We start from the raw sequence: 26,116 nt of genomic DNA, 5'->3' as shown, positions 1-26,116 counted from the left end.
GATGGACTTGGAGTAGGGGCACCGGACTAGTAGGTGATCCACCGATTCAAGCTCCTAATCGCAAAACCAACAAGTTGAGTGAGCGTCCAACCTGTGCCTCACACGCCTGTCCACCATTCAAATAGGCCGCCGCGACACGAGCCAGATGAAAAACTTCACTCTCAATGGCGCCCATGTCCTCCAAATCCTATCTGTTCCTTGGAAATAGAAAATAGGATATATCATGTTTTTCCTTCGAGTTGATATCTCATCAGAAAATGTGTGCAGATACTCTAACAAAAAAGAGAAAATGTGTGCAGATATCTATGGGACCTGCAGAATTGTGGCTGCAAACCTCATACCCAACTAATGGACAAAAAAAAAATGCTTTACAGAGAACAAGTATGTAGAAAAATGGATGCAGATTTAACAAAGATGAGCCATACAGGCATCAACTGATATCACATTCACTTGTTTTCACAAAAGCGTACAGCCTTAACCGACGATAAATATCCATGACTACAAACTATTACATGTGCAGATAACATCACAAACCATCTAACAAATAACAATGATATATGTTTATTGATGTATACGCAGGAATATGGACTATGTTTTAGAGTCTAAGAAGTGGATGCAGCAGCCTCCTCCAGCAGCTGCTTCACCTTGGTGATGTAATCGGTCATCGCTTCCTCCTTGGATTTCCCTGCTCATACCAAAATTCCAAGGATCTGTAAGAACAAATGGGGAGTCTGGAGAGAAAGAAGGAACATTGTCGAAAGGAATTTGAAGCACGGAAGAGATCAATAAACCTTCAACAGCCTTCCAAGCATCCCATTTGGCTCTGTCTTTCATGCTGAAAATGCCAGGCCGCCCTGACAGAAGAAATAGGAATGTTATGACAAGCTTGTGAGAAAAGAGAAAGATGTAGAACAGCTTGAAAACTAAGTCCCCTGCATTTGGGAATTCTATATATTTTGAATCTCGCTTCGCAACTAGGAGATTGAAGTATTACACGTTAACAAAACCAAAAGGTTGCTTAGAGTGCTAGCAACTACAATAGTCACGAGAATCAACAGGTTCCTGCAATTTTGATGTGCTAACTGATTTCACCATCACGCATCATGAGTAACAATCTGTAATTCTGTACGGTAGTCTGCATCTGTACTCACAAGGTGTTCCATGAAAATATTGTGGCCCCTAAAATCCACATGTATCAAGTACATATGGGTTTACACTCATCGGTCATGAAACCATGACAAATTTAAGCAAACCATAAGACAAATAAACCTTTTGCCATTAAAGAAAACTTTTTTGGTGTTTAAAAACAGAGATAAGTAAGCATGCCCAATCACCATGAAAAACCATGGACGCCTATTGCTAGCTTAAGCAAGACAGCATATTACTGAACTTGAAAGCACATGAAAACTTAAATCATTTGAGCAGAAATAAAGTGTTCAAGAAGATGAAAAGGCATACACATACCGGTGTTGACGTCGCCAACAGTTGCCTGCTTGAAGAGGCCATAGAGGATCAGCTTGTTCTCGTTTGTAGTTGTGTCAGGCAAGGTCTTCGCCTTCTCGGCGTACTCCTCAAACTCCTCCTGCGAAGGAAACACGGAGAGAATCGATCAGCCATTCTTTCATCACCATGGATGAACTTGAACTTTGCAAGGAGTATGAGTACTGTACTAGTGTGCATAAGGGGAAAACAGAGTCAATCTTTTGTCGCAATTTCTGTGCATGTAGATGCTACAATTTCAGAACTAAGCATGACTGACTTACACGCCATAAACAAATAACATAGGCATATAGCACTATAATAGATTGATATGTTAGGTTTGAGACAGCAAGGCTGTTGCAATATTGCTGCATGACGAAATCTGAACCACAAAATTGATCAATATAATTCAGAACTGTACAACATCATCACCTAATCCAGATTCTGATCTTCTCACTAACCAACAACAGGTAGATAAGAATCATAAGATACACACATACTACTGCACAAAGTCAAATAACTGCGAATCTAACACCAAATCAGCCACACACAGAATCCAAGAAACCCTTCTGAAGACGGCAAATTTCTCCAACCTAAACGCATCGTTCTTGGAAGATACAAAGCTACGCTTCGAGATGGGGCAGATACTGCAAGTTCAGACGGAGAATTCCTACCTGCAAACCCATGTCGATGCTGGCAACGACGCTGCTCTTCTCGATCCCTTCGTTCGAGTCGATTGCTTCGAGCGGCGGACGGGACACGGGGAGCCTCGCTCGATGGCGACTCGTTTATATGGGCAAGGGATATTCCCGAACAGGACCTCCTTCTTGGTGCAATTTACATACTGGTTCCGGGAGATGTTTTCGTACGCGTCACGATCTGGACCGTTGGTGAATGCGATCTGGACCGTTGCTGGAGTTAGGCCCGTAGACGGTCAAGGATAGACCTCATGTGTGGCGATATCTTCTAGTACTTCATATGCATAATCTTTTTCGATTTTCAACAACAGAACAAAAAAATTATATTTTTTGTGGCCTGTTTTATTTCTTCCTAGATTTTATCACGCAGGTTTGGAGTTTCTGACGAGCAAATCTGCATGCCACGGAAGAACACCAAATTAGATTATTATTATTTTGGAACGCACAATCGGTTCGAAGTTTCATCTGGATATTCCAGGCATGTACGAGTAGATTAGAAATCACAAACTTTGTGGTTGACCTAATTTAAGCAAGTTGATTATAATTCTCTTGCTATGAATCTTGTAGTCATGCGATGCTGGTGACCTACGCATTAGGTATAAATCAGATAAATTCACGAGAATCTGATTTTAGTACGATTAGGGGTGTAATTTGGTAAATCTAAGGCTACCTACCAACTATTTTTTCCAACCAATAACATTATTTTTCTCAAGTTAAGTAATTTTTTAAAGACCAGTATCTCTCCTACTTAAAAAAAGGAACAAGGCGTGATCCGTCCACCATCGAATATTCCTTCGCCTCCCATCGCGATTCCTCTGCTAAGCATCGCCTCCGGTCGCTGTTCTGGACGGCTGTGCCCTCGATCCCTGATTCCCCGCCATGCCCGCGTTGTTCGTTCCCTGATTCCCCGCCCGTGCTTGCGCCCCCACCCGCCGCCTTCTCCGCGCCCCCACCCCCTCCCCGGGCAAACCGTCTTGGGCCCATGGATATTTCCCCGCCGCCACCACCGCCGAAACAACCGCACAGCACAGCGCCCCAACCGCAACCGCCAGCTCCGCTCGCCATCTTCTCCTCTGCCCTCCCTCACCAGATCCGGCTTCCCCGAGGTCGGGGGCGGTCCAGTGGACGCCACCGCCGCCTCCTCTTCCACCACCACCAACCCCGACGACCCTCACAGCTCGCCTGGATGACGACGGCGGCCACAACGTCCGTGACGGCAGCGGCCCCCTTCACTCTCCTGGCGGGCGCGGACCTGGGCCTCCGCAGCTGCGGCTGCCTCCCCACCGCTGTGCGGTTCCAGCGCTGGGCGCTCACCACCACCGCGCTCCTCAGGGATGTCGAGCTCCGTCCCAAGGAGCAGGGCCAGCCCGAGACGATCGACTACCGCGTGTTCCGCCATCCATTCGCCCCCAATCCTTCATCCCTAGCGGCCGGGCACAGGAGGGAGTTCAGAGCCCAGGGGCTACAGTGGAATGTCGGAACAAGCGCGGCCTATGGGCACAACAGGTACGGGCCGATGGCTCATAGAGATCTGCATGGAGGTGCGAGTTCTCTGGCTGAGCTCATCACGGGTGTTTTTGTGAGCGCACCGCGGCGGGGTGTGGTGCAGGGATGGAGAGATCTTCGTGTCGGTGGAGCCGGCGACGCCGAGGCAGCTGCGGGGAGGGGACGTCACGGTGGTGACAGTGATGGCGAGGGACTTGCCGGGGCAGAGGCAGCAGCTTAGCCCCAGGCTGCTCGACCTCCACGCATTCAACACCGAGCTAATCCCCGATGTGAGACTAATCAGCTTTATCTTTTATTTTTTTAGTTGCTATTTCTGTTTTGGTGTTCTCGTGTGGCTGGGGTTTAATCATATTGTTTGAGAAAGTTGTCGATGTGGTGGATCTGACATTCTGAATGTGAATGGAGGGTCATGGGATCGTGGAACTATCGCTTTTATTTAGTTTTTGAATTGATCAGCGATTTGGAAAGCGAATACAGTGTTCTGGTCTTCTTTTAGGCGTACTATTTTTCATGTGCAGATGCTAGAATGTTAAACAAATATTTTTTTTGGTAGAATCGTGATTGGATGTTGAGATGCGGCACCACATCAGTATGTTGATTGTAGCTGTTGAATTGTTAAAAGTTAATTTGGTTCATTAGTTCAGACGATGCTATGCATTTTTTTTTTTGGTGAGGAGATGATGCTATGTATTTAGTCATGTAACGATTTGATTTTAATCCTAACCTCTGCCCTGGCAATGTGGTATTGCAAAAAAGGATATCTACTCATTTCCACATTGACAGTTCTATAATAACTTGAGCTAAAGTTCATATTTTATCTATACAGTTTCAAGTACTAGGGATGTATGATGGTGCCCAAAAGTTTGGCTATGGAGGAGGTTTTGATGATTCAGATCTGAGCTTCGCGGCAAATAACCAGATGAGCAAGTCCACCGTTTTCGCTGAAAGTAAACTACCTGAAGACCTTCCCTGAGAAAGTGAAGGCAGCGCCTGTTGCTAAAATCAAAGTGGTGGTATGTTCCTTTATTTTTGCTCCACAATTGGTGATAAATATTCCTTATTGGCTTAGCGGAAACTACCGTAACCTTTCCAGTCTAATAGTTTCCATTGGATATGTCAAATGCAGGTGCGCAAAAGACCACTTAACAAAAAAGAAATATCAAAGAAAGAAGAAGATATCATAGACATTGAATAAAGATCAAACTCTCTGACTGTCCATGAGACTAAACTTAAGGTTTGTTTGTTTCTTCTATTTGTAGTATTTATGGCCAATGTTCCTGAGAATACTAAGCTTCTGACAGTTTTCACTCAATGCTCAATATCTAGCACATCATTCCGCAGGTCGAACTTACTGAATATGTTGAAAAGCATGAGCTTGTATCTGATACTGTGTTAGACGAAGATGTTCCAAATGATGAGGTAGGTATAAATTGTATACCCTTTTCATTAATGTTTTTTAAGTATTGTAAATTCATTCTCAGTCACCTGTCTTCATCCAATTTATAGGTTTATCGTGAAACAATAGAACCTGTGGTTCTTGCAATTTTTAATCGAACAAAGGCAGCTTGTTTTGTTTATGGACAAACTGGTATACATCCGATCTTCTCTAGATACATTGTATATCTGCAGCATACTTGATATCATTTCAACTAATATTCTCACTCAGGTAGTGGAAAGACGTACACCATGCGGCCCCTTCCTCTTAAGGCAGTACTGTTTTCTATGTTAGCATAATATTTTTGATCACATAATTCGTATAGATTTATTGCATCCAAAGGTGGTAAAAGGAATCAGTGGTCAATTTTGATTCATCTGACAGCACATTGCTTTGTTTCAAAAACAAATTTTGGTACTCACAGTGATAGTGTTCAACCTTTAATCATAAACCATTGTTTAGAAGGTAATGACATTTAATATAAAGATTCTGTAGTTTTCCTCGAACTAGAATTTTAGTGTGGAGATTGTTGTTTCAACACTTCTCTTGATCCCAAAACTTAATTCTCATGTGTTACAGGAGCTAAAATATCACCTTGATTGATCAATACACATAGCGTCATCATCGCTATGACTTTCCTTCTTCATCACAAAGCCGTCAAGGTAACAATTCCCTAAATATGTACCTCTATCTTAGTTTGTTAACCAACATTCACAAAACATCATATATAATAGTAGTTGCTCCTCTAGAGATAGAGTATTATGTTTAAACATTCAGTTATGGATATGGCTTGGTCAGTCCTCTATTTTTGCATAACAGTGTTCGTATCGGCACCTAAATTTGTCAAGCTCTATATCAGATACACGGTTCAGAAGTTCTACGAATTTTTGCCTCCCGTTGCAACGCACGGGCAAAATACTATAATTGATTAAATTAAAAAGGATTGATAGATACCTTAGATTCACTAATATACACCCCAAAGTATGATCACCAAGTTCCAACTACTGCTCTAGTGCTCCAGCAACATACACCATCAACCGATAAGTAGTCTCTTCCTCTCCCATCTTTCTCTGATACCAAACAAGGTAGATGCACTTTGGGGGTTCCAATTCAATGCAAACAATTCTTGCAATGAGAAAAAAATGCAACACGAGTAGGATAAATGACATGTTTAGCTAATAAATCAGAGCACAGAAATATTCCATATCAAGTGGTACATTCTTACCACTCGCAAAATAAAAGAGCCTATCTGAAACCAACAACATATTTATTCAGAACCTACAAATTGTTCCTAGTAAGTGCCCGCCTGAGGCGATCCAACCAGCCATTTGAAGTGTATAGATGTATACTTGTAATTGGACATGATTATGTATAATTGAGCATATATACAAGCAATTTTTTTCGCTTTTGGTTTGTCATTCAGAATAGCACATGTCATACAAACCATTTTTTTGGCTTTTGGTTTGTCATTCAGAATAGCACATGTCATACAAGCCATTTTTTTGGCTTAGACAAAACTGGTATGAATCCTGTTAGTTTTGGTTGAATTGAGTTCGCAGGCGAATTACTGTCTAGCTACTTTACCTCTACCCTTAAACTAGTTACCAAAACTTAGCCCGCGCAGTATCGTGGGGTATGCAGCCTCTGCAAACCAGCATGCGCTCATAAACTTTGAAGGCTGCCATCCAAAAGATTTGATCGTCTGCCATGGCTGTCCGGGCGACAGGTGCCGTCTTCGCGGCTCAATTCAGCTACACAAGCGACCTGATGCACCTTATGTACCAGCTGCACTGTCATGCTTCCGCGGGACTGATGCTGGCGATTTCTTGGTCTCCTCCTCGCCTCGCTGCTGGTCTGCCCTGCCGAGGCCTAGCTCTACTCTGGCCTTTCGCCCGAGCTAAAAGTTGCTTCCTTAGATGCCTTCTGCTGATATGCCCATCTCTCTCCACCTCTCGTACAACTGCTTTCTTGAGCCTGGACTCAACCATTTCCCATGACACAAGCTTCTCCAGAAATGCGGAGACTTAATCAGCCCTTCGATTCTGCAAGGACAAAACGAGATACAAACTAAGTCAAAAAAATATGAATTATTTAACTACTGAGGAAAGTTTAAGATCATTTGCCATCTAACATCGTAATCCAGGTAGTACGCACGCTGTTCCCCAATGTGAAGAGAATTGTCAGTAAAGATAATTTTTCAGGAAAATGCAAGGGAAAGGAAAAGGAACTTGATTGCAGCATACAAACCTCCCAAACATCAATTGCAAGGAGTGGCTGCCAAAGAAATAGATTCATGAGACCCCTATGGAAGATAGTCATGGACTCATGATGATTAGGGGGGGGGGGGGGGTGCAGGGTTGATACTCACAGAGTGATCCCAGACAAGAGGATTGATGGCATTTGGAGTCTTTGAGATGACCAGCCTACCATAATTGTCAGATGGGATTGGGCTTTTTGAATTGAAATAAGGCAACTTGCTTCCTTTGTCTACAAGCAGTAACAGAAAAGAGTTCATGGCATCAACATGTGCAGGTTTAGTAAACTTGAAGGCGTGGTTGTTAGTATCACTTACAAGAAAGCCAAACCCATCCAGAACCAAATTGAGTTACTGCAGCATCCATGAATTGTTGGATCATGCCGTCGTAGGAGCCAAAGTCCATGTTAATAAACTTCAGAAGCCGCTCCGGGGGCTTGCCCCCACCGCCAGGTTTCATTGATCACCAATAGAAATCATGGTTCCATATCTGAAAACATGGCCAATAATTAGGCACTTGAAGGATATACAAGTCGGCACCTGTGCAATGGTACCTGTGCAGCATGGAAGAAGGGAGGATGGGGCAGCTCCCTGCCCTCGTTGAAGGAGGCGAGCATCATCTGCCCCAGTGACATCCCCTCCCACTCATTGCCACCGATCATGCTGTTGAGCCTCTCCACATGCATCTGCTGATGAACTCCCCAGTGCTGCTCCACCGTCTCCTTGCTTATGTATGGCTCCAGAGCATCCTGCATTACCATCCTATCCACCATTCCATTTTTTTTCCTTGGAAATTATATCCACCATTCCATTTGCGCTTAGCAAAATTATACTTCTGCTGTACTTACCGAAGCGTAAGGGAGAGGCTGCTGCTTTATGCATTCAGCGGAAGCAACATCGTCAGGGAGTGCATCTTCAGTATCACCATCGGCATCACTAGTTTCATCAGTAGCAGCATCAGGGTCTGTTTCATCGTCAGTAGCTTCATCATCCACGGTGTCATCCTCAGTCACCACATTCACCTCATTGGCACAATGAAGCATATCCCATCTCGTTGTCCTCTCTCCCTGATCACATACATTCACTCTACCACATCAAACCAAGCATCTCATGCTGACGAGGATTCTTTGATCCAACATGATACAGTTCCCATGGAAAAAAGGTGTTGCAAGTCCTAATTTTCCACAGTGAAAGGTTGCAGTAGTCCTCCAACCGAAAAATGTTGTAGCTAATCTAATGGCTTGATAGTTGGGAATTGAAATGAACTCAACAAAAGGTCATAACTCTACCCTGATTTGTATTTCACCTAACTTAATCAACAGAAATGAGAGGTAAATACAGTTGCACACAATTTGAGTGCAAGAACCACCTACACTGATCCCACAAGGCCACAACACGCAAGAATCCAAAGATAACCAAGCACGAACTACCACCCAAGTCCAAAAACAACGAACTTTCGAACGCCACAGAGACGGGGGGGGGGGGGGGGGGAGGGCAAGAAGTGGACGGCGGCTGGGAACACTCACTCCGGCGCCTCCTCTCCGTGGGAGGACGAGGCTGCGGCCATGCCGTCGGGAGCCACCGCCAACGCGGAGGGATAAGGATAAGGAGGTGGAGCTGCAGCCGCAGGCAGCAACGAGACAGAGAGAGATGCCGCCTCCCACTCCCACCAGAGCGGTGGACGCCATGGACGAGTTCCTCTTCAGTTGAGAGGCGAGAGGAGACGAGGCGAAGGGGATAAGCGATCCCCTGCGGGGGTTAGCTTTATGGGCTCAAACTAATCGCGGGCTTTGGGCCTCGTCATGGACCCATTGGGCCAAATGTTCTTCTATGGGCCTGCCAGTGCCAATTCATTATTTCATCTTTCACTTTTCATTACCATTACACGAATTAGAATCCTCTAAAATTATAATTACACGAATTAGATCCTGTTTAACACGGCTCCATCTCTCAATTTTACCTAAGATCTGGTGTTTATAAATTAATATAAAGTTATTTAAGTATCTATTTTCAGTCTAAAATATAAATATAATGATTTTTAAGCTAAAAATACACTGCTCTAAGAATTCTTATAGCTGGAGCTGTAAACAATAAGTATTTTTAGGTTTATGTGCCTTCTAAGCACTACTACCTCGTTCAACAATACAATACGTATTTTATTTTAAAAAACTCAAATTTTTTATATATTTTGACCAATAATTAATCAAACTATAAGTATTTTTAGTATATAAAAACTATACAATTAGATTCATATTTCAAAATACTTTCACATCATATTGGTTTTGTAGCTATAAACTATAAATTTTGTAAAAAAACAATGATTAAAATCGAACAAAATACGCTTTTGTTCCTGAACGAAGAGTATTTTAGAAGATAATTTTTGATGAAATTTTATCGAGAAAAGACTTCTGTAGAATTCCCATGCAGTCGTACCTTAGTTACTGGCATTTAAGTTGTGCTGCGGTACAGCAGTTGGAAGTGGTATCTGGACACTATAAATTTATGTTGAGCCTTGCATTGCCACACCAGCACTCCAGCAACTAGCAGAACATGCAAATTACAGATGCAAAAAACCACCATGTTGGCAACTCAGAAAGGGCCAGATAAGATATGAAGAACCACTTGTACATGCAGCCAAATACTGAATCATCTTAAGATAGTATTGTTAGTTTGCTTTCCTTCAACGATCTCAAAACAGTAAATAAATAGCAACATCAAAACGCCAGTCTCACAACAGAAGCTAGGGCAGAATCTGGGCAGAACATCTATTTTTGGTGTCACAGATCAACCGTTTACTTCTTCTCTTCCTTCTCGGCCTCGGCAGCCCTCTTCTGCCGGACACCCATGTGACGCTTGTTCATGCGCTCCATTCGGAGCTTGCCATAGGCCTTGACCGCTTTCATCTCTTCCGTCACCTTGACAAGCTCAATCGCGCGCTTCTCTCCACGGGTAATAGGCATGTACTCACCCTGGACCTGAGTGGCTGTGGCAAGTTCCTCAGGGGTGGAGTCACCAGCCTGCAAAAGGGAAATTGTAAGACATCTTTGACATGTGGAACCAATCATCAAAATTTGACCATACAGGGAGGAAAAACTTCTTCACCTTGACCTTGCGTGCACGTCTTGGGAAGATTACAAGTTTGGCCTTGTAGGTCTTCAGCCTCTGGACATTGGACTGCAGACCCTCAAGTGAGCGGTTCTTGCGGCGGTGATCCACTGAAATACCAATGGTTGGGGCAAGCTTCTTGGGAATCCCAGCTGCCTGAAATGTGCAACAAGTCAATGGAATACCAGTCCAACGAGAATAATAGGCAAGTCTTCATAATAGTAGCTGCAGTTTCGCTTAAATTGCTACTCAAGTGAGCAATCAAGTTTACCTTCAGCTCTTCAAGTGTGAAGCCCCTCCCAGCTCTAGACTTCATGTTGTACTTGAGTGACTGGCACTGAACAATGGGGCGAAGTGGTCCAGCAGTGGGGCGTGGGAAGATCTTCACGGCCTTCTTTTGCCTAGCTGAAAAAGGCAACACCAACAACATTAGTCATCAGCTCATAAGGAAAAGAAAAGGTGAAGTAGAATATTCAAGCCAAAGCCTAATGACTCATGTCTCATGTGGCACTAGAATGAACCAGGCAAATTTAATTTATTTCAGCAAATATACAAACCAGCAACTAAACATTGTCTAAAACATCCATTGGCATCATATGCGCATTTAACAATAAAACAAACAAGACAGTTTACGTAAGTGTTACATTAGGACATCTTCAGGCCTAATTTGCACATTATACGGTGCACAGAACCCAAAAGTAAATCATCAAACAGAAACTACCTGACATGTACTCAAATTCTCAAGTGGAGTATTTCATGAAAAATTTGCTTTCACATTTAAACATAAAGATTGAGAACAAATACACACCAGAAAAAAAGAAGAAGTTCCCACTACATAACAACAAACAACTACAAATAATTTCCACGACAAGTAACCCATCAAATTGGTTAATCTATGTCCTCAGACCTATGCAACTAGAATTACAGAACTTAGAGGCTATGATAGATTCATAGGTGAACACGAAAATCATTGTTTAAACATAATCAATACACAACGTTACCCAAAAGGACATTTGATCATAGACACATGCATCAGTAGACTAGCAACTTGCTCATACAAAGACGGTATGGTACAGAGAAGAAATGGCCGGGGATAGAAGAATTACCGATGCGGCGCCTCTGCTTGCGGGCAGGCTGGTTGAACCAGGTCTTAACATAGTTCTGCCAGTGCTTCTTGAAATGCCCATTGGGGATAACGTTGTTGTGCTTCACCATTGCTTACCTTACCTGCACCAAATCAAACAACCAAAAAGAACACATAGGTTTCATCTACACCACCTTGCGATTACTTCACAGCACACCAATAACTAACAGTGCCACAAAGTACACCAATTCACACCAACTTACTAACTCTAAGGTTTGCACACTGTTCTAGAACCTAGATCCCAAGAACGCTCGAAGACTACGCACGAATCAACCAGGACTACCAAGTAAAACTTCGCCTACTGCGTGGATTCCAAGTGGAACCATACGATCTCTTCCGCGGTCAAAGATATCTCAATCGCATCACATAACAACATAACAAAGAATAAAACCAAGGCGCGTACAGGGAGAACCCGTGATCCAGACGAACGAACGAACGAACTAGAGGCCGGATCGAACTAAACGGCCAGCCAATACTACTGCCACCGCATGCCTGCATCGATCGATCTGGAAATACTGCGCGAGACGAGCAGCTGAGACGGATACCTTGGGAGCGAGCCGGAGGGGACGAAGCGAACTGGCGGCGCGCTAGGGTTCGGGACGAACGAGACGGGGGAGCGGGCGGGGTTAGAAGAGACGAAGCCGCCCTTATTGGGCCGGCCCATTTTTAACCATTTCTGGGCCATGTCGGCCCATTTCCACGTAGGCTGGGAGTGCATCTCCGCATGAAGTCATAGTTTACTGTTTTACGCTTTGTCAACGTTAAATCAATACTATATAAAACACTAGTTACTTCGCGCATCACCTGTTCTCCTTACTCTTCTCGTATCTAATAAAAACCATCTTGATCCTTCACCCTTCTTGTATCGTTACCGGTTACAATCTTGATCCTCCACCTTTTCCGTATCGTTACCGGTTACAGATATTATGGCTAGTTTTACTAATAAAAATAAATAAATAAATTAGGAGGTAATTTAACAAATAATATTTTGTTCTTTTTCGGATTCTATCTAAAATCAAAACTACAATCTCACTCTTGACGTATTCGTTCAACAGTATTTTCATAGCATATCTCTATACATATTCGTTCAACAGTATTTTCATAGCACATCTCTATACATTGAGTTTATGTCCAATACTGAACGACTCTGAAGTCTGAACCTTGAAGCATGTGCCAAGACATCAAGGAACTACAAATATTTTAAAAAAGAGCACCCAGAGAGGATGTACTATGCTGTGTCTCAAACCCAGGTCAGCTCAGGAGATCGTGTTCGTCTGACCGTTGGAACCGTGAGAGGCTTTGCAAGGAACTGCAAATATTGTAATAATCTCTGGATCCCCTTTCATCAAATATTCAAATCGAGGTCCCATCAAAAACTGCGAGGGAAAAAATACAATATCTCTTCTTAAATTTTTGCCCGGAATTGTGCAGGCAGGCAGGCAGGCACACGCACACCCTGAACCTGCTCCTTCCATCGTGTACACCTACGACAATTTCAAAGCTCTGAAAGCAAGTTGCAGTTTGCATTGGCACTCCGGCTACATCAGGAGGAGATTAAGAAACGCAACCTCCGAGGTCAGACGATACGGTCGACGTCGGGGATGCGCGTCGCGCGCCGGCGGCAGAGTCCGTCGCTGTGCCGCTCGTAAGATGCGGCTTGCAGGAATGGACAACAGCTACGAGCACAGGCTACAAATCACTATCCTACACGGTGCAAGATTGCAAGATACAGCTTCTGTAGAATACAGAATACTCGCTGTATTGTATTGGTCGTATGATCGTAGCTGATGCAGACAGACCACCTAATCATCTGGGATGTATCTGGACGGTCAAGAGAGATCTTGGTTGATTGTCCTGGTCAGAGCTCACGGAGTCTTGTTTCTCTAAATGGAAAATGAATACGAAAGATTAAGGTCGGTGTCAGTGCAATCAGATGTACTTTCCTGCGAATTGATCGGTACTACCACAATTGTTCTGTACTTTCCTGTTGAGAAAGTACACCTTTTGTAGTTACCTAACCAGTAAAATGGTGCTTTGACTGATGCAGACAAAGGAGCATGTAGAAATTTCAGTTAGACAGGAGAATGAAATATGAGGGTTGTCAGTGTCAGCAAAACTTTTCCTGTCGACATACCGACAATTAAACAAGACGGAGACTGAGAGAGCTAGTTCACCTAACCAGTTGAAGAAATGATCTGGTGAGAAGTTCATGTCAGGGCGACTCCAAACCGGCACTTTTGAGCCTTGCGTCAGTATATGATTCAAATATGTCGCTGTAATGCCGTGTAGGCCTATGAGCGGTTAGACTGGCCATCCACTTCCTGCAACTGCTGAATTATAGTATTATGTCAATACGCATCATTGATGCTGTCATCACCTTGGGCCAAGCTACTAGAAATTGCTAAGCAGGAACACTTGGAACGTAAACAAATAGACGCAAATTGTTCAAACATTTGATATCTTGGAACAACTATAGAACATAGCAAGAGAATTCTGAAGCAGCTATCAAAAGATTTGTCTGATTTTTGTGTTGCAATTTGAACATATGTACACAAGATGTCAAGATAATGAGATGGGTAGTTCAAGCAATGTACACATCTTCTGTTAATACATACCTGATATAGACTACCTTTGCGCATTGGTTCATTGACGCTAAAGCAGTCAAATTCTTCAGAGGCCAATTTTTCCACTGATGAGACAAAACGAGAAGAATGGAATCTTTGCCTCCACTGAAGGGAGAAGATACCTGCCATCAGTTTGTTTAGTCCCAACTAGTGCAATACACACATAGTACATGTCTTCTGTGCTTGAACTCTTCTGCCGAGTTGCTTGAATTCAAGTGATTTCCCTTAGTGACCCTACAAGTGCAGTACTACTAAAGACAGCTTTTAGGGACTCCTGTTGTCAATCTGGTCAAGTGTTTCATCAGGAGAAGGGAGGTTGAGCTGAGAGGGTTCATGGAGATGGAGGGCAGGGGCTTCTCCGACTTGTTCAGGAACACCAGCGAGGAGATCTTCCTGAACGCGATGATGGAGAACTCGATGGGCGTGGCGGCAGCGCCGAGTATGGAGATGTTGGGGTTCAGGAACATGTCACAGAGTTTCAGAGAAGACAGCGAGGAATTGTTCAACAGCTGGCTGATGAATGGAGAGGCAAGAAATTCTGAAACTTTCCTGTCGTTTCTTTCCTCCCTGTGCAGTAATTCATGTTTCAGAAGAAAAGGCCCCATGTGCCGAGGATCACTCTTCTATCATTTGAGAGAGTACACAAAAGATATATTTGTAGGCTATATGAACATGAATACTGAATTAGTGGCTGCTTGTTTGCAGATCCCAGGATTTGGTTCAGTGAACAATCGCCCTCGACAACCATCTAGGTAAGATACTGGAACAGGGTACAGAATTAACCATATTGGCTAGATCTGTAAGTATGCACCGATGAATGAAATTGTGTAGTTGGATGGAGTGAACACCTTAAAATAAAGATCAACGATTGAATTGATACTAACCTCAGAAAAAGCTTTCCAAGCATCTTATGGCTCGGGATACTTAATAGATCATACTACCCAATTAAAGGTCGGAAAGCATGAAATAACAACTCCTATTGTAATCATGCATTTCCAGAAGAAGAAAAAATGTCGTCCTGCACGGGATCATTATTTTATCGAGCATGTAAACGGTGCCGAACTTCTTTTTTTTGGGAAATGGTGCTGAACTTTACACAGCTAACTGAACATAATGTGGAAATTTACATGAAATTGAGCTACTATTATGAGTACTAGATATTATTTGGTAAATTACAAGTTTACAACTCTTAACTCGCAAGGTATTGTTAAAACTATGCAGGTTGTCATCAGAAGCTGCTGGCCTTCCGAATCAACAGCATGACATCAGTCAACAAAATTTTGTCACTGACAACTTGATTCCGCAGAATTCAGCAATACCTTCTGTTGAATATCCGAATAACCACAACCAGCAATCACTCAAGTACTGTACTTTATGCGCCAGCATCACCTTCACTATGATCTTTATAGTCTAAGCCATATTAATTTTGTTTTTCGACAGAAATGCAGCAGAGAAAGGAATGCAAGCCAGTGATCTACTTCTAGCAAAAGTTAGCCATTTTCACTATCCAGTTACTACTATATGCACGAAGTTATACAATGAGTAAAAGGCAATATTTTTTCTCAATTTATTCATTTGTAGGCCTGGTTCCACAGCACTCAACCAATGACAAGAAGTCGCTCGTCAGAGCTAAGGCAGGAATTTCTGATTCCATGTGCACTACTACCTTTCCACATGAAAATATATGGTTTTTGCCTCAAATTTCTCCAAAATTTGGTCATATTTGCAGGAGGAGGTATGCTGCCATGCAAACTCATATGGCACCTATAACTACAGGAAGCATTGAAGCAAATGACCAATTAAAACAAGATTTTACGAACACAACAAACAGCACGCCAATGAGCAACACACCTGTTCAGACTCCGAAATTTGTATCTCCTTCAAGCTCATCAACATCCCCTCTGGATAATCCACATATGGTAGCACAAGATACTGTTACCTCAGTGGTGAGCATGCTCAAGGATACGCTCGAGCGCAAGAAGCTTGCTAGCCATTGTAACAAAGACGCCTCAGTAGGCAATTCTTTTGGATTTTATGACACTCAGCAGTTCCAACAGAACATTCTTGGAGGAGCGAATATCTTTCCCCTAGTGACAACTGCCCAAGTTCAGGATTCCCTGATGCTTCCCCAAGTCGAGAGGCCCATGGAACCAAATAATGGTAACTTTGTTGCTCCTGCGAACCAAATTTGGCTCGGTGCAGCATCTCGAGAGCCTTCCCACAGCGGGTCATCTACTGCAATGACTGCTCATTCAGCTGGATTTGAAGTGTGTGATGAGCTGCCTCCTATGGGGCAAGCAATGTCTGTTTGTGAGAGCACTAGACAAAATGCTGCAAATGGGACAGCTGACTGCAGATCAAAAGGCAAAGGTATTATTCTAGAGAACCTTTACAGTACACCATGATACTAGATGGTGGAGAGTATTATTGTTGTGATCCAACCGTCCATTTTAGTAGGTATTATTGTAATTATCTTAGTACCTTTAGGGGTAATTACGTCATTGACTGACCGGACTTCGGACCTTCGCCACCCATCGACCGGCCGATGGAGGGTGAAAACCCTAATAAATGAAATGAACAGAATAAGTGAAAGCTTATCCGAAGAATAAACTAATATTTTGACCTTCCCTAATTAAACATATAATTTACAAGTTTATCATATTTTTTTTTTCCAATCCTACTTTTATGATACCCATGATACTCTTTAATGATACCTATGATACTGGTGGGCGATAGAGTATCATTGAGCCAATCTAAACCATCGGATGAAAAAAATGGACGGCATGTACTCATTTAGGTGTACCGTAAAAGTCTTCTAATTCTATCAATGCATTAAGCCCCAACTTATAGCAAAACTTTACTTGGTAGCTTATGCCAAGGCCTATTAGTCATCAGAACTGAATGGGAGAGGTTGTTTTGAGCACTCCTCTACTCTAATGATGCCATGGGTGAATAACGTTTTGGTGTATTTCCTCAAATGCACAGAATACAGGGAGAGGGTACTAAAAGATAATTTGAAGGATGACAGCAAGGTAAGCTCTGATTTCATACTTCTGGAGCGTGAAATTTTTTTCCTCTAGTGTGATGTTTTAATATGGTCATTTTATTATTTGACAGAAAGGTGCCCTAACTCGAATGGGATCCATTTCATCAGAACAAGCAGGTATATCCAACAGACCACTTTCTTTTCTGTCACCAAATATTTGGCACATGGTGACTTCTCCAAATAATTGCTCACTGGACATTTGAAGTTATCATATACTTGTGCCAAATGAGCAGTCGAGCACACTCACCTAGAGAAATATCATATACTTCAACTTGCACAGTGTCTTCTTAATCACCAAAAGACCTAACTAGTTAGCTTTTGCAGCTGATGAAGGAGATCCTACGAAGAAGCGCAGGGTTGAGCGCTCACGCAAGTATGTGATGGTTCTCCTTAAAAAAGCATGTAAATGGTTCTTGAGCAATGAGTTCTCACTGGTACACAGTTTGTGATGTTGGGTTGCATTTTTATGGTTCAGAATGGCAGAAGCGAAGGAAAGAAGTTCCACACCAGTAATACCATCCGACATGCAAGCTGTACTTAAGCGCTGCGAAAATCTGGAGAAGGAGGTCCGGTCACTAAAGCTTAACCTGTCTTTCATGAACAGGTGGGTGCACTGATTCAGGGACAAATGTTTCTAAGTCGAATTCATGTCAAGTAACCATGAGCCATCTTCCTAATCCTTACTTACCCCAATGCAACTACAGGAAAGATTCAGAACAGACCAAACAGATCGAGGAGCTTCAGAAGCAGAACGAGGACTTGACCGAAGAGAAGGAGCGGCTGCTAGAAGAGATCGAACGAATTGTCTCCGACACGAACACATGATCACCTGACGAACGCTTACTCATTTCTCTGTACTAATGGCAGTAGACTCGAAAGAGTCCTAGATACATATGCACACACAATCCAGAAGGGCAGCAGAATTGCAGTGCTGGCCTGAATGTACCATTCTTTCCATGCTACGGAGTACTATCTCAAGTTTAACATATACCAGCACCCCGCAAGTTGTCACACCTGATTTTTAAAGAAACAAATCAGATATATTTCATATGTATGTTATAATTAAGTTTTTATATATATAGTGACATCATCAGTGATAACATAAATTGTGTCATTAATAACGAAAATATTCCTTACAAAAGAACCCGCAGGTCTAAAAGAAAACACTAAAAGATCTTCAAGCGGCAGTAGGATTCCCATCCATCCACAGACATTATCCGGAGGAACACCAGCCTATGACATGGTCTTCAGAGCGACGCCTTCCTCTTTCTAGAATTCAGCACCATCGTCCGAAAAATCTTCGAAAGCTTCACCTTCTAAGCAGCATCCGGTAGTTGGGAGAAGACAAGTGTGAGTACCCAGAGTACTCGGCAAGTGAGGGAAATAGTATGACATACAGGCTTATGACAATGAAAAGTTTGACTCGGGATAACTGCAACTAAGCCCAACTAAACAAGACTTAAAAGACTTAGCAACCTATTTACTAGGTTATAACTCCAACAAATAAAGAACATAGCTTATCGGATTCCATCCAACTACCAGACTCACCAGATATCCCATATCCGGCTACCGACTCATCGGGAGTTCCACCACCCGACTACCCAAACCAACCCCTCAGAATCCCCACTAATTATGAAGAGTCCAAGCCCGGTCTTAACCGTGAGCACGGCTAATCGATCGGTTTTATCACTCTGCAGAGTTTGCACACTTTACCCACGAGTCGTGATCCTCGTTTTGCTTTACACTTCCGGGGTGTAGAGCCAGGGTCTCACTACAAGGCCGTTACAAAGCGCCTCCAAATCTATAAGCACTCACTAAGGTTTCACCGCTAACAGTGATTCTATCCACTACAGAGGCCCTACAACGGTGTCAAAGTGGTCAAGAACACTTGCCTTCAAATGCAGGTTGCTCAAAGTCTTCGAATGTTTGGTCTTGTAGGCTGACACACTGCTCGTCTTCTAAAGCCATTGCGCACATCAGAAAATAAACAAACATAACAACTAAGTACAGCACACAAAACAGAGGCAAATAACTCTAAAAAGGCTACAAAAGGATAGTACACGTTGCTACGATCTCGGGAGCGCAAAAATCGCCTAAATCGAAGCTCGTATGAAAAAGTTGTGCTAGTTTTACTCTACAGGGGCTTTTCTGAAAGAGTACAGGGACTAATTTGCAAAAATAGAAGGCTCTGAGGACTTATATGTAAAGTTCAGAGACCTATTTGCAATTATCCAAAAGTTCATGGGCCTAAAAGCATAAAACAGAACTAACTAGGGGTACTTTTGTGAAAACAGAAGAGTCTGGGGGCCTAAATGTAAGATTGCCTATTTTTGGGAATTAAGGAATTATTTTTTAACTAAAAAATACATTTAATGCGTCAGCAAACTGACTGGGCTCGGAGAGCTGACGTGGCTGACACGCGGGCGACACGTGGCAACTTCCTATTAGTTTGCGAAAGGGTACGGGGCATTCTAATATGGGCCATTCACCGACGATCGGACTGCCGAGAGCGGTTGGGGAGGATCGGTGGCCGACGGCCACTAAAGGTCGACAGTGGTGCTTATTGGCTGTCGGTGAATCAGGAACCAGGGGTCCCCGAATCCCGAGGCCAGGCCAGCGATTCGCCACGTGGCGTCATCCCGCGGGGTCACCTCCGCGAGGTAAAAAAGTTCCGGGAGAGGGCGCTCGGGGCCACAGTCAGTGGTCCCCGAGTACCTGGGTTCCCAGATGATCTACGAAGACTAAGTGACGAGATAACGTCATAAGGCCCGAGGCGTTCCGTCTGCTGTGGCAGGCGAACAAGACAGGGCGGGCATGCCGGGCCGCTCCGTGGCTGCCCAGTGGGCCCCCTCCACGGCGCTCATTGCCAGCGCCATCATGACGACTGATGACCGGGCGCGGTGCGCGTTTTCAACCCTCGTCACTTCGCACAGAGGCTATGATGACTCCCTTTCCATTTATGATGTCTTGGAACTCGTGCCCTCCCATTCGGGGCACGCTACTGCCGGCGAGTATTTAAAGCGGCTGGCAGCACGGACAAAGACAAGTTGAAGCGCTCAAGCAAAAAAAGGGTCTTACAAGCGCTCAAGCTGAAAAAGCCCGGCAAGCTCTGCACGGTTGAAGAAGTTAAGGAAGTAGAGAAGATCGAGAAGTCCAAGAGCACCCAAAGCCAACAGATACACACAGACCGAAGAACAAGGAGCCCTAGGCTCTAGGATAGACAAACATTCTTGTAACTAGCACATTCCTGAGAGACATTCCCAGGACATTTATAGCATCCACACAGGAGTAGGGTATTACGCCTCCTACGGCCCGAACTTGTCTAAACCCCTAGTGCATTTACTTCGTTCCGTATTAGACCATTCCACCCCACCAGCCATCGCATTTATTTCCATTTATTTCTCCGGCAAACATATTCAGAATCATCCCCCCGGCCGAATCTCTAAAAAGGGGTCCCTCAGGATCCCTGCGACAGGAGTTAACCCTCCGACATCGGCGTTCAGTGAAATCTCTGTTCCGGCGGCGGGGAGGCTTCGACGAATGGTGAAATGGGCTCCACGGGCTCCGGCGAAGCTGGCGACGGCTCAGACGTGGAGGGAGGGACTCGGGTACAGTGGATTTGCTCGGTGAGCTCGGCGGCGGCGGCAATGGAGCTCGGTGGTTTTCAGTGATTTGAGGCAGATGGGGTGGCGGCACGCTGCAGGGCGGTTTTATAGGCGAACGGAGGCTGCCGTTGCGCGGGCGTGGGCACGTGGGGCGGGGCGTGCCGGCAAAAGCGAACGGCGTGCGCGCAGCGGTTACTGGAGTGGGCGCAGGCATGGGCGGATACGAATGCGCTGACAGGCGGGCCCCGTGAAAGTGCATCTAGACGCCCTAAGTGGGTTTTGGTTTATTGATGACAAAACGATTAAAGACTAATATGTTTATCTAATTTATGAATAGGTTTAAGTCTTAGTTGAGAAGACATATGACGTTTGATGCCCGTCGAAACGAAAAGAGAAGCAACTAAGAGTACTCAATAGGATTTAAATTCTTTTATTTTTGAAATTGAGTCTAGGATAACCGCTCTATTAAGAGGGTTGTATTTGATTGCTTAATTAGTGTCTCAATGCTCAAGATATCCTTTAGAACCAACAAGTTGAGAGACACACTCACCCATGGACACCGGATTAGTTCTGCAAAAGTTCAATGAGTCCTGATACTCCGGTACTCAGTGTTTAGTCCGGAGTCTCCGAGGTAAACTCCGGCAGAGGGTGCTCGGTTCCGATTTATTTTGGTAGAAAAAGACCGGAGTCTCCGATGTTCACCGGATACTCCGGTAGTTTGTAGGTTTTGAGGCCGGAGTCTCCGAGTGAGACTCCGCCAGATAGTGTCGGTTAAGTCTTTATTTTTATTGAAAAGATTGGAGTCTCCAGTAGGAGAAAAAGTTTTAACCGGAGTTTCCGAGGGAGACTCCGGCAGGGGTGTCTCAGTTAGCATTTAATCTTTTTGATAAAAAGACCGGAGTCTCCGGTGTTCACCGGATACTCCGGTACCTGGAGAGGCCGGAGGGTCCGGCAAGTCTCCGGACTTAGTCTTTTTGAAAGCCCTGTCAGGACCGGAGACTCCGGTGTTCACCGGAGACTCTGGTAACTTAACAGAATTGTAACGACTAGTTCTGACACGTTCTGTGACCATTCTGACGTCGTTTTTGGATTTGGGGCCGGATATTCTGGTGTTCACCGGATACTCCGGTCAGGTCTGACAGAACAGTAACGACTAGTTTTTGAGAGATGACTATAAATACTCCCACACCCCATGGCACTTAACGCTTGCTGTTGGTGGTGAACTCTAGACTCCTTGAGCACTTTAAGAGCATTCAAAGTCCCTCCAACCACCTTTAGTGCAAAATTTGCAAAATTTAGTGAGTTTGGGTTTGGAGAGGGTTTAAGCCACTTGAGCATTGAGTTCTTCCTCAAGCATTCGCTGTGATCATTACTCTTGAAGCCTCGTGCTTCTAGACGGCAAGGCGTTGCCCGTAGAGCACCCAAACTTCAAATTGAGTAAGGAAAATCCAGCTTGATCTTTGTGGTCGCTAGAAGAGGATAGGGTTGGAAAAGACCTAGCTCTTTATGAGCTCCTCAACGGAGACGTAAGCACTTCTTTGTGAGGTGGCCGAACTCCGGGATAATCTCTTGCGTTTTATTCGTGCAATTTATTTAATCGTGTGAATTTGTGATTCTTCATATAAATTGCTTTAGTGATTATCTTACTAGTTTCAATTGTTATTTTAGCTCTGTGATAACTAGTAGACATAGCTACATCTTTATATTCTAGCTGCTCGATTTAATTCGTAATTGTTCTAGATTTCCTGTATAAACTGGAGACTCCAGACTAGACCGGATACTCCGGACCATACCGGAGTATCCGACCTTCACCGGAGTATCCGGTAGATTTAATCCGTTATTTTAGTTTTAATTTTCAGAAAAGCCTATTCACCCCCCCCCTCTAGTCACTTTCACCCCAGGTGTCAGCGAGAGAGTGCGGAGATTGGGCTGCGCTGTGCTGCGTTGACTGGATCGGAACCGACGAACTGGGCTGGGCCGCGCGAATTTTGGGCGTCACAAACCTACCCCTTATGATGAATCTTGTCCTCGAGATTCGGAAAGATCGGGAAAGAGGCTAGTAAACTCTACTTTAAGATCATCTTCTCTTTCTCAGGTGGCTTCCGCTTCCGAGTGTTGCTTCCACTGTACTTTACACATACGGAGCTTTTTATCCCGGGTAATAAGTTCAGATATTTCGAGAATCTTGACAGGATATTCTGAATAGGAAAGATCCTCCTGTATATTCGGCTCCTTCATGGGCAGCTGCTCCTCTGAAACTCTCAATCATTTCTTCAGTTGCGAGATATGAAACACATTGTGCACACCGAAGAGCTGGGATGGTAGATTCAGTTGATAAGCCAATTCCCCTCTCTTTTCCAATATCTGGAATGGTCCAATGTATCGGGGTGCTAGTTTACCCTTGATTTTGAATCTGCGAAAACCTCTGATCGGGGATACCTTGAGGTAAACGAAGTCTTCGATTTTAAAGGTCATCTCTCAACGTCGATTATCGGCGTAACTCTTCTGCCTAGACTGTGCAGTCCGCAAGTTGTCCCGAATCTCCTGCACTTGCCTTTCCGCATCACTTAAGACTTTTGGGCTAAACACTTGGCTTTCTGCGGTCTGATTCAGAATAGTGAGGTCATACACTTTCTTCCGTATAGTGCCTTAAAAAGGGCCATCTTTAAGCTGGTTTGTTAACTATTGTTATATGAGAATTTCATATAAGGGAGTTTCTTATCCCAACTCTTTCCGTTTTTTAAGACACATGCTCTCAGCATATCTTCTACAATCTGGTTGGTTCTTTTCTTCTGCTCATCAGTCTGGGGTGGTAAGCTGAGCTAAAGTTCAACTTGGTGTCCATATACTCATGCAGTTGCTACCAGAAACGTGATATGCACTATGTACCTCGATCAGATACTATCCTCTTAGTACTCTATGCAGATATACAATCCTAAACATGTATAATTCTACGAGCTTTTGTCAAATGCAACATGCTTCAACATGTCAGATGATAGCAGATGATTCAGAATTGCTTCTCTTTCATTTTTCAAGAACATGCGACAGCTTTAACTGATAAAAAGAGAAATGAGAAATACAACACGTTCAGAAATCAGGACAGAGACTAAGTCATTGTAGGTATAATTCAGAGATAAGCATTCATTCCATTCCAATCATTCCAACACTTGGCACAAATTACATCTTCAAGATTAACATCTCAACGACCGCTAGAACTAGAGATATAACAGAACAAAGCACATACAGCTACCACCACTCAGTTCTTGTTCCTCGGGGAAGTCCTCCTTGTCCCAGCCACCGGTGAGGCGACCACGGCCGGCGCGGCAGCCTTCCTCCTCGGTGAGGCCCACGCCAGCGCCCCAGCCGCTGGAGCGGAAGCCTTCCTCTTCGTCGACGCGCTCGCCGGCGCCGCGGCCGCTGGTGCGGAAGCCCCCGCTGCGGCCTTCCTCCTCAGCGACGTCCTCGACTGCGTCGCGACCGCCGGCCTCTGCTTCTCCACGGCAGCAATGCGGTCGAACTCGTCGCCGAGCTTCCTCGCGCGCTTCTTCTTGGCCGCCGTGGCTATGGTCGCGAGGGGCTCGTCCTCCTCCTCCGACTCATCGGACCCGTCGGAGTCCTCGTCAACATCGACGACCTCCCGCTTCAGGATCCGCTCCTGGGCCGCCGCCTCCTCCTCGCCGGAGTCTCCGTCGCTGGCGTCATCATCGGAGCCGAGAGCGGCGAGCGAGGCGGGCTTCTGGCCGGCGCCGCGGGCCTTGACCCGGGCATCGCGCCGCGCGCGGCGGCGGAGCTTGTCGATGGATCCCTCTATCCGGCCCTGGAGGCGTAGGCGCTTGGCGCCGAGGCCGCCCATGGACCAGTGGGCCTCGCGGGCCCAGACGAGGAGAGGGTCGGTGACGGATGCCGGCGGGTCGACGCGGTCGCCGCCGGGGAAGAAGCGTGGCCGCGGGAGGCTGGTGCCGTAGAACCGCCCGAGTCCCAACGCCACCACCATGCTGACCTCTCTCTAAGCTTGGCGCGGTGTGGAGAGGGATTGAATCGAGGAGAGTTTATAGGAGGCGGGAAAGGCCAGAGGAGTTTGGCGCCAAGAAACTGGCGGTAAAAGGGATTTACTGCGAATGGAAATGGCGGGAGCCATCAACTGGGCCCACAAGAGTTGATTAGGCCCACTAGTCATCCGTGCCGGACTGTGTGCTTCTTAATACTGTATATGTATATAATCTTGCAAGAAAAACAAGATGCTTCTTTTTCTTAATACGTGCAGCTTTTGTGAAAAAGAAATTAGTCTTTGTTTCACAATCGAATAACATTATCAAAACCTCTACATCTTTAGCCGTAAGAAACTGGTCGTCTGCCACTACTATAGTAAAATAAAATCATGTGGTGTCAGTATATTTACTGATCCATAAGCGAGTTAAACTAGTTTACTGATCCATAGGCCCGTGCAGGTTTAACTCTGTAACTAGTTTTTCCTTAATACGAGGAAGAGTTTTTCTTAAATAAAACGGCAATGCTGCTACCTCAAGTTAAAAAGAAAAATGAAATTAACCGTGTAGGTTGATGCCACACGAGAAACAAAAGAAGAAGCAAAGCGATGAATTTTATTTGAAAAGGAGTTGATCAGAACTCGAACGTAGACGAGTAGGAAGATTAGGGTTTGTTTGGGATAGCTTTTTTCTAATGAGCTTTTCTCGTAAGCTGGCTGTTTGGAGAAACTGTTGTCTGGAGAAGTTGTTGACTAGAGAAGTGGGGCGTTTGGCGTCCCTGATTTTCTTTGGAAAGATTATCTGTTCTGAGGGTGTAATGACCTGTATAACAGCCGAAGATTATTTGTTTGGTCGCTCAATAAGTGCAGAAGACATTATGTGCACTACTTTTGACATTTTGAGATGAAAAATTGCTGATATAAGTAACTTCTTGTAGAGGTAAAGTAGAGCATTAATTAAGTTGATTGCATTCTCTTTGTAAATTGCACCTTCGAACATTTTGTCTAGTCATGCAAACATGCTCAAGGATGGTGACCTGACAATCAGATTCGTGTAAATAGTGTAGAAAACTTCAATCGGAGTTCAGACATGGCTAACTGTAATTCATCCCAGATGAGCTCCAGCAAGAGATGAAATTACAACTGAAGCTAAAATGCTAAAGTTCAAGCAAGCAACTAACCTAAAATCCATCATTCAAACAGCAAGACTTGTACACCTTGGAATGGAAATATTG

The 26,116-nt window shown here is 44.4% G+C and overlaps 3 protein-coding genes and 1 pseudogene across 9 annotated transcripts; 1 reads left to right on the top strand and 3 right to left on the bottom strand.

Annotated features, from left to right (window-relative positions):
* Positions 1-404: 404 nt before the first annotated feature.
* On the bottom strand, positions 405-2,310 carry LOC133930980 (acyl-CoA-binding domain-containing protein 1-like). The gene is made up of 4 exons (XM_062377779.1): positions 2,154-2,310; positions 1,465-1,582; positions 792-854; positions 405-685 (listed from the first exon to the last, which is right to left on the bottom strand). The coding sequence occupies exons 1-4, from the start codon at positions 2,163-2,165 to the stop codon at positions 603-605; spliced, it is 276 nt and encodes a 91-aa protein (XP_062233763.1). The 5' UTR covers positions 2,166-2,310; the 3' UTR covers positions 405-602.
* A 637-nt stretch (positions 2,311-2,947) lies between these two features.
* Positions 2,948-18,291, top strand: LOC133930977 (protein CYCLOPS-like). 6 transcript variants are annotated; one of them, XM_062377773.1, is made up of 18 exons: positions 2,948-3,683; positions 3,787-3,952; positions 4,510-4,696; positions 4,810-4,917; positions 5,025-5,102; positions 5,190-5,780; positions 12,775-12,941; positions 13,053-14,773; positions 14,951-14,997; positions 15,467-15,607; positions 15,686-15,734; positions 15,827-15,879; positions 15,975-16,615; positions 17,231-17,277; positions 17,363-17,408; positions 17,616-17,664; positions 17,767-17,895; positions 17,996-18,291. In XM_062377773.1, the coding sequence occupies exons 8-18, from the start codon at positions 14,579-14,581 to the stop codon at positions 18,114-18,116; spliced, it is 1,518 nt and encodes a 505-aa protein (XP_062233757.1). In that variant the 5' UTR covers positions 2,948-3,683; positions 3,787-3,952; positions 4,510-4,696; positions 4,810-4,917; positions 5,025-5,102; positions 5,190-5,780; positions 12,775-12,941; positions 13,053-14,578; the 3' UTR covers positions 18,117-18,291. The 6 variants fall into 6 exon arrangements, with proteins under 6 accessions (XP_062233757.1, XP_062233762.1, XP_062233758.1 ...); XM_062377778.1 differs by having other exon boundaries at positions 2,948-3,952; positions 5,190-5,271; positions 5,698-5,780; XM_062377774.1 differs by having other exon boundaries at positions 2,948-3,952; positions 5,190-5,271; positions 5,350-5,780.
* Positions 6,551-9,132, bottom strand: LOC133930979 (superoxide dismutase [Fe] 1, chloroplastic-like; annotated as a pseudogene).
* LOC133930975 (large ribosomal subunit protein eL13y) lies at positions 9,979-12,258 on the bottom strand. 2 transcript variants are annotated; one of them, XM_062377770.1, is made up of 5 exons: positions 12,167-12,258; positions 11,584-11,704; positions 10,749-10,882; positions 10,475-10,633; positions 9,979-10,389 (listed from the first exon to the last, which is right to left on the bottom strand). In XM_062377770.1, the coding sequence occupies exons 2-5, from the start codon at positions 11,690-11,692 to the stop codon at positions 10,165-10,167; spliced, it is 627 nt and encodes a 208-aa protein (XP_062233754.1). In that variant the 5' UTR covers positions 11,693-11,704; positions 12,167-12,258; the 3' UTR covers positions 9,979-10,164. The 2 variants fall into 2 exon arrangements, with proteins under 2 accessions (XP_062233754.1, XP_062233755.1); XM_062377771.1 differs by having other exon boundaries at positions 11,584-11,699; positions 12,167-12,247.
* Positions 18,292-26,116: the final 7,825 nt, after the last annotated feature.

The sequence above is a fragment of the Phragmites australis genome, chromosome 10, assembly GCF_958298935.1.
Source record: "Phragmites australis chromosome 10, lpPhrAust1.1, whole genome shotgun sequence".
NCBI classification, from domain to species: domain Eukaryota; kingdom Viridiplantae; phylum Streptophyta; class Magnoliopsida; order Poales; family Poaceae; genus Phragmites; species Phragmites australis.
Note: the sequence above shows the minus strand (reverse complement) of the source record. Positions and strands in the feature narration are given on the sequence as shown.

Coding starts and splice junctions, on each gene's coding strand:
- LOC133930980 (XM_062377779.1), bottom strand. Junction 855..1,464: donor TGTTGGCGACGTCAACACCG/GTATGTGTATGC, acceptor TTCTTCTGTCAG/GGCGGCCTGGCATTTTCAGC. Junction 686..791: donor TGCTTGGAAGGCTGTTGAAG/GTTTATTGATCT, acceptor TGGTATGAGCAG/GGAAATCCAAGGAGGAAGCG.
- LOC133930975 (XM_062377770.1), bottom strand. CDS start 11,692: ATGGTGAAGCACAACAACGTTATCCCCAATGGGCATTTCAAGAAGCAC. Junction 10,883..11,583: donor CAAGCAGAGGCGCCGCATCG/GTAATTCTTCTA, acceptor TGCCTTTTTCAG/CTAGGCAAAAGAAGGCCGTG. Junction 10,390..10,474: donor GACGTGCACGCAAGGTCAAG/GTGAAGAAGTTT, acceptor TCCCTTTTGCAG/GCTGGTGACTCCACCCCTGA.
- LOC133930977 (XM_062377773.1), top strand. CDS start 14,579: ATGGAGATGGAGGGCAGGGGCTTCTCCGACTTGTTCAGGAACACCAGC. Junction 14,998..15,466: donor CGCCCTCGACAACCATCTAG/GTAAGATACTGG, acceptor AAAACTATGCAG/GTTGTCATCAGAAGCTGCTG. Junction 15,608..15,685: donor CACAACCAGCAATCACTCAA/GTACTGTACTTT, acceptor GTTTTTCGACAG/AAATGCAGCAGAGAAAGGAA.